This window comes from Limulus polyphemus, unplaced genomic scaffold (genome assembly GCF_000517525.1).
Source record: "Limulus polyphemus unplaced genomic scaffold, Limulus_polyphemus-2.1.2 Scaffold1509, whole genome shotgun sequence".
NCBI lineage: Eukaryota > Metazoa > Arthropoda > Merostomata > Xiphosura > Limulidae > Limulus > Limulus polyphemus.
In genome coordinates, this window is record NW_013667119.1 from 101,656 (window position 1) to 106,928 (window position 5,273).

Below are 5,273 nucleotides of genomic sequence, written 5' to 3' on the forward strand. Positions count from 1 at the left end.
ATGGAGAGTGGCTCCCCCCGACTGCTGACCATCACTAGGTAACAAAGGGGGAATAGACGAAGGCTGACTAGCCTCCATGCTTGAAACCATTACACATGAATTCATATCCATTTTTTTTTTGGGGGGGGGGGGGATATATCCGTAGGAAGAAACAAATTCAATGAAATATATCTCTGGATAACAAAACAAACAATTCCCGATTACTAGAAAGCAAAAACTAAGAAAATGTAACTCAAAAACATTAGTCTGAATGCTCGTGCTCTGTTGAGAAAAAAGTGATTTTATTGTCTGCATACAATGCTTATATGCAGTACCTGCATAGAGGGTGTGTGAGGGCCGGCGAAAAGTTGTGCAAATTAGATATTGCTGAGAGCAGTCGAGTGGGGTATATAAAGAATGGAGCAAGCGAACACAACATTAGATGAAAAAGATGAAGATCGAGAAATAGCTATTAGTGTCAGTGGAGATATGTATGTTTTGGAAACTTTAGTATATCTATTAAAGAATACGAAAACTGTAACTTTAAACAAAGAACATTCCAACATACTATGAGATATTATGATGCAATTACATTCAATTAAAACAATGAGAAAAACTCAGAAGGTTCTAGTAACATCATACAATAATATAACAATCACCAATTCATTCCTAGTGAACTAAAAAATGTATGATTCGTGACCAATTACAGAAACAAACTTGCAATAAACTATTGCTTCTAAAAATAACTAAATGTAACACTAATGTTATATAAAGTATCTAAATCATAACACTCACATTAAACTTAAGTTAAAACAGTTTTGTATATCTAAAAACTACAAACATGTTAATACAAATTAGTGTCAACAATATGTCCAATAAGACACAATTACAACTATATATTCTCACTAATAACACAATTGTAAAAGTTTTAATCTACAAATTACCTCAGTTTTCACTGTTGCTCCATCACAGTTATCTTCTTTCTCCTCTTTTATCATACCAAACTTCAAAATGGTATGTAGAGATCTTTCTATCATGTAATCAGCATTTCCCGTAGCTAGAAATACAAACAGTGTAGATTTCCCCATAACACATCTCATAACTTATGCACCAATTAATCATAATCATAATCTATACAACATATTTAGCTGAACAGGCCTCTCCTATAATGTCTTACATGATATATTGGTGCATAGAAATGTATCAACTTTCAGTAGAGAGCAGGTTCTGAAAATATACCTGGACTGAGATGCACATTGTTAGATGTAGTCCCAAATGATCACTAAACAAGTAGCCAGGGTCAGAGAGAAAGTATTTTCCTATACCTGGTACCAGAAAGTTCTCAACAGTAAAATGTACATGTACTTTTGGAGTTGAAAAACACAACATACAAAACTGATAATTCTACAAAATTAATGTAAGCAGCTGAGTCAGCAGGCACATACAAAGAAAAAGAGCAAAATGATCCTCAGAATGCAAGGTCATGGCAATTGGAACATTGAGTAGGAAAGTAAAAGAATGTGAAAATTAAGCACTTTGGTGAATTCTTTCCAGATTGGAACTATAAGACAAACTTTGCAGGATAGATGTCATGTCTTTAAAATTTCGAAATACTGCAATGATGAGTACCAGCACAGAGGATACAATAGCATCTACAACAATTGCAGAAGTAAATGTTTACTTCATACATGGATGAAGCTGCCTAAACACAGTCTCGTGCAACAAGAGAAATTGTGCAAATTGTTTTTCAAGCAATGTAAGTGACCTTAACTGTTAGTGACTTGACCTGTCTTCAAGAAATAATATAAAGTAATATAAAAATTTGGGGGTTTGGCATTTCTTTAATTCAACCTGTATGTTAAAATTTTCATTACATCATACTGAATTCTTTATCAATAGCAGCACTGTAACACAGTAAACCACCTCAATATTGATAACTAACAAAGTACATTCTGAAGAGAATCGTGAGCTTTAAGAAAACTATGTTGAATCATGGAAATAGTTGAGTTTGTTATTAAAGTTTTTGTCATGAACCAAAACATTCTAAAATTGTTGTTAGAAGTAATCTTCGCTGTAATGCCAGTTATTTAGACAGAGTTGGTAAGATATCATGTCAGAAAGTGAACAATTATTGGTACTATAATGGTAATTCTCTCATTCCTATCTAGAGGAGCATTTCATGTAACCACTCTTTTTTGTAACTTTTAAGATAAAATTTTCAAACATTTTCTTTTAATGCATTAAAAGAAATCTTTTTTCTTGCTTATGTACTTCTGTATACTATAAATGTTATTAAACTACTTTAAACTAAATCTTAAAATCCCCATATGCTATTTCTGATGTGAAACTAAACTGGTGTTCCAAGTTTCAATGTTACCTCTGTAGAAGGTACTTTTAACTGCAAAAAAAATTAGCTATTATCAATTTAGATGAAGCATGAAAAAACTAAAATCATCCATTTTGGATTTCAACAACTGTTGGAGGTAAGATTACTATTTTATTTATCTTAGGTTCAGGAAGAGACATTGAAGAGCTGTGAATTCAACAAAATCAGTCTTCTGCAGCAGAGGTAATGTATTTCCAATAAAACTTACCTCCCACTTATAGCTATTACTCAACTGCCAGAATTTCTTTCTTTGCTCACCTAAGCATTGTTCTGATTTTTTCTCACTTGCTCGAGTCTTTTATACCACACTCAATTAATCTTGGCTATATTTATCTTGTGACACTCTCCATCTATGTCAATGCTCCCTCTATCCTGCTACCGTATATAAGCACCTTATTCAGATAATGTTATCATTTTTTCAAGACTGACTCAATCACAGTTTCTAACTCTGGCTCTTAGTGAGGAGAAAGGGTGGGAGAGTGTGAAAGGAGGTAAGTATTATTGGAAATACATTTTCAATTTAGAAAAATGTTATCTTCAAAAACATATTTACTTGCACTCCCACTTATATCTAGAATACGGTGAGGGCATTATCCATGCAGAAAGCATCTGTATAGATCATGGGTGTGTCAATAGAAGATTAGCACCCTAATGGGGGAACTGCACTATATCCAGAACAGGTATGAAATTTTAACTAATTTATCATTACTACAGGCCAGGCCTCAACCAGACAGCTGAGGTTCCACTGCTCGGGGTTGTAATTAAAGGGCCATGGTCCCCATATCCCATATATATATACACTTCTGAGTGGATCCCAACCTGAAGCCACAGAATGAGTCACCAGAATCATGATGAGAAAGTAAGCAACAGTGAGGTGGGCAAACCTTCTCCTCAACCTGAAGAAGTCCAAAAGGAAAAACCCCAGGTTTGTAACGAAAGGATCTTGTATGCCTTATTCAACCTGAGGAAACAGAACTCATCCAGTCTGGAAATATAAACACTCATCCTCACTCCCCAACTATGTGGCCATAGTAAATTCCACAATATCCATAGATGGAAAGAAAACTAAAAATTCACTCCCACACCTTACAGCCATCAAGTAAGCTGCAAGCTCAAAAGCAACCAGGAAAAAGCTAAAAATATCACACTATCGAAGAACCAACAGAAGAAAACAAATCAAAGGCAGCTTATCCCAAAGTGGCCACGTTTTTGTTTTTTATTAGTAGGTCCTTTAAAGACTGTCCATCAGGGGACATTGATTTATTCAGTTTAACTACAAACTCCACCTTAGTACTACAAAATTCGAGGAATAGAAGTATTATTTGAAATTCGAAAAATGATTCCACCTGGTGGTGGTAGGCTAAATCATGATGTTCTGACATGTCAGATGAGGCATAACTGTCCCTTCACTTAACTGAGAAGTAAACCTTCCAGCATGAACCATAATATTCGTGGATGGAAAGGAAAACTAAAAAATTCGCTCCAAGGCCTTTCAGTCATCAAGTCAGGAGCAGGCTTAAAAGCAACTAGGAAAAAAGCTTAAAACATCATCCTCTCGCAGAACCAACAGAAGAAAACGAATCAAAGGCAGCTTTTCCCCCTTTTTGTTTTTTATTTACAGATCATTTAAAGACTGTGTTGATTACCATTGATTGGAACAGCTCTTTGTAAAGTAAATTTGTTTTCTTTGAGCAAAGCATCTTTGGGCTATCCGCCGTGTCCACTCTGGGAAACCAAACCCCTGACCCCAGTGTTATGAGTCTGCAAACTCACCACTGTCCCACAGGGGGACTGAAACGCCAACAAACTAAAAGAAGGAGCAGGAAAAAGCAAATGTAAATTCTCTACAGAATGTTGAGGATCACCCTAAATTTCAGCCTCAGAGCCCCTGGAGGAACAACACAGAACCAATTATGTATCTCCATCTTACTATGAATATGATAACTGCTAGCCTCATCTGAGAGAGTTGGGTGTGGTAAAGGGGTCTGGTTTTCTAGTTTACAGCTCCATTAACAAATAAGACTATAGAAATTATACTTTGTCTGAGTAATATTTATATTATAATGTGTAATTTAAGTTAAATTCTTTATTTCTTGAGGGATGGTAAATAAATTAAATAAGAGGAATTCTCAAATTTGAGGATTTTAAAAATATTTCCTTTTAACATTAATAAAGTTTGATTTGTTAATCATGTATTGATGCCAAGTTTCTTTATATGGAATGGACAGCAACTACCTGTTGTAAAAACACAAGTATAGACAATAACTTTCAAAAGTCTTCCATCTTCAGGTCAGGGTGTGTGTAAGATGTTGCAGTTCTATATAGTATCCTGATGAACTGTGGAGGACATGTTGTGATTGGTTTGTTTATCCCTAATTCTGATTGGTGGAAAGACTACAATATGAAAGACAGAAAATTTTCAAAACTTTGTCCTCTATACTTGTGTTTTTAAACCAGGTAGTTGCTGTCCATTCTAGTTTACTCATCAGGAATACTCTGCCTAAACAATCTACCAAAGAATAATAAAGTAATTTAATGAAATTTGTATATAGCTTTATAAAAATTTATGTGCTATTTGACCTGCCCATGACTTAATACTAAACTGATCCCTTGACAGCAAAAAGCCTACATTGGACTATATATGTGGACAACTTGGAAATCATTAAAGAGCCAGAAAATGAAACAACATACGGACAACAACTGCTTAAATAGATCCTCTGAAATTTACTTTGAGAACTGTCACAACATGCCAGATAATGATTAGTTGATTTATATAAATTACCTAAGTTATCGTAGTTGTGTTTAAATCACATTCTAGTGTTTCTTATTTGTTGCTGATTATTACTTCAAACAACAGTGAAGTGTTTCATATTTATTGCTGATTATTACTTCAAACAACAATGAAGTG

General features: G+C 34.5%; 1 protein-coding gene across 1 annotated transcript in view; it reads right to left on the reverse strand.

Moving 5' to 3' along the window:
- The window catches only part of LOC106463882 (zinc finger protein 501-like), a 15,959-nt gene that overhangs the window by 8,585 nt on the left and 2,101 nt on the right, over positions 1 to 5,273 (reverse strand). The window contains exon 3 of the mRNA XM_022391503.1: positions 924 to 1,036. Within this exon, the coding sequence (XP_022247211.1) occupies positions 924 to 1,036 (113 nt within the window). The remainder of the gene's footprint in view (positions 1 to 923; positions 1,037 to 5,273) is intronic.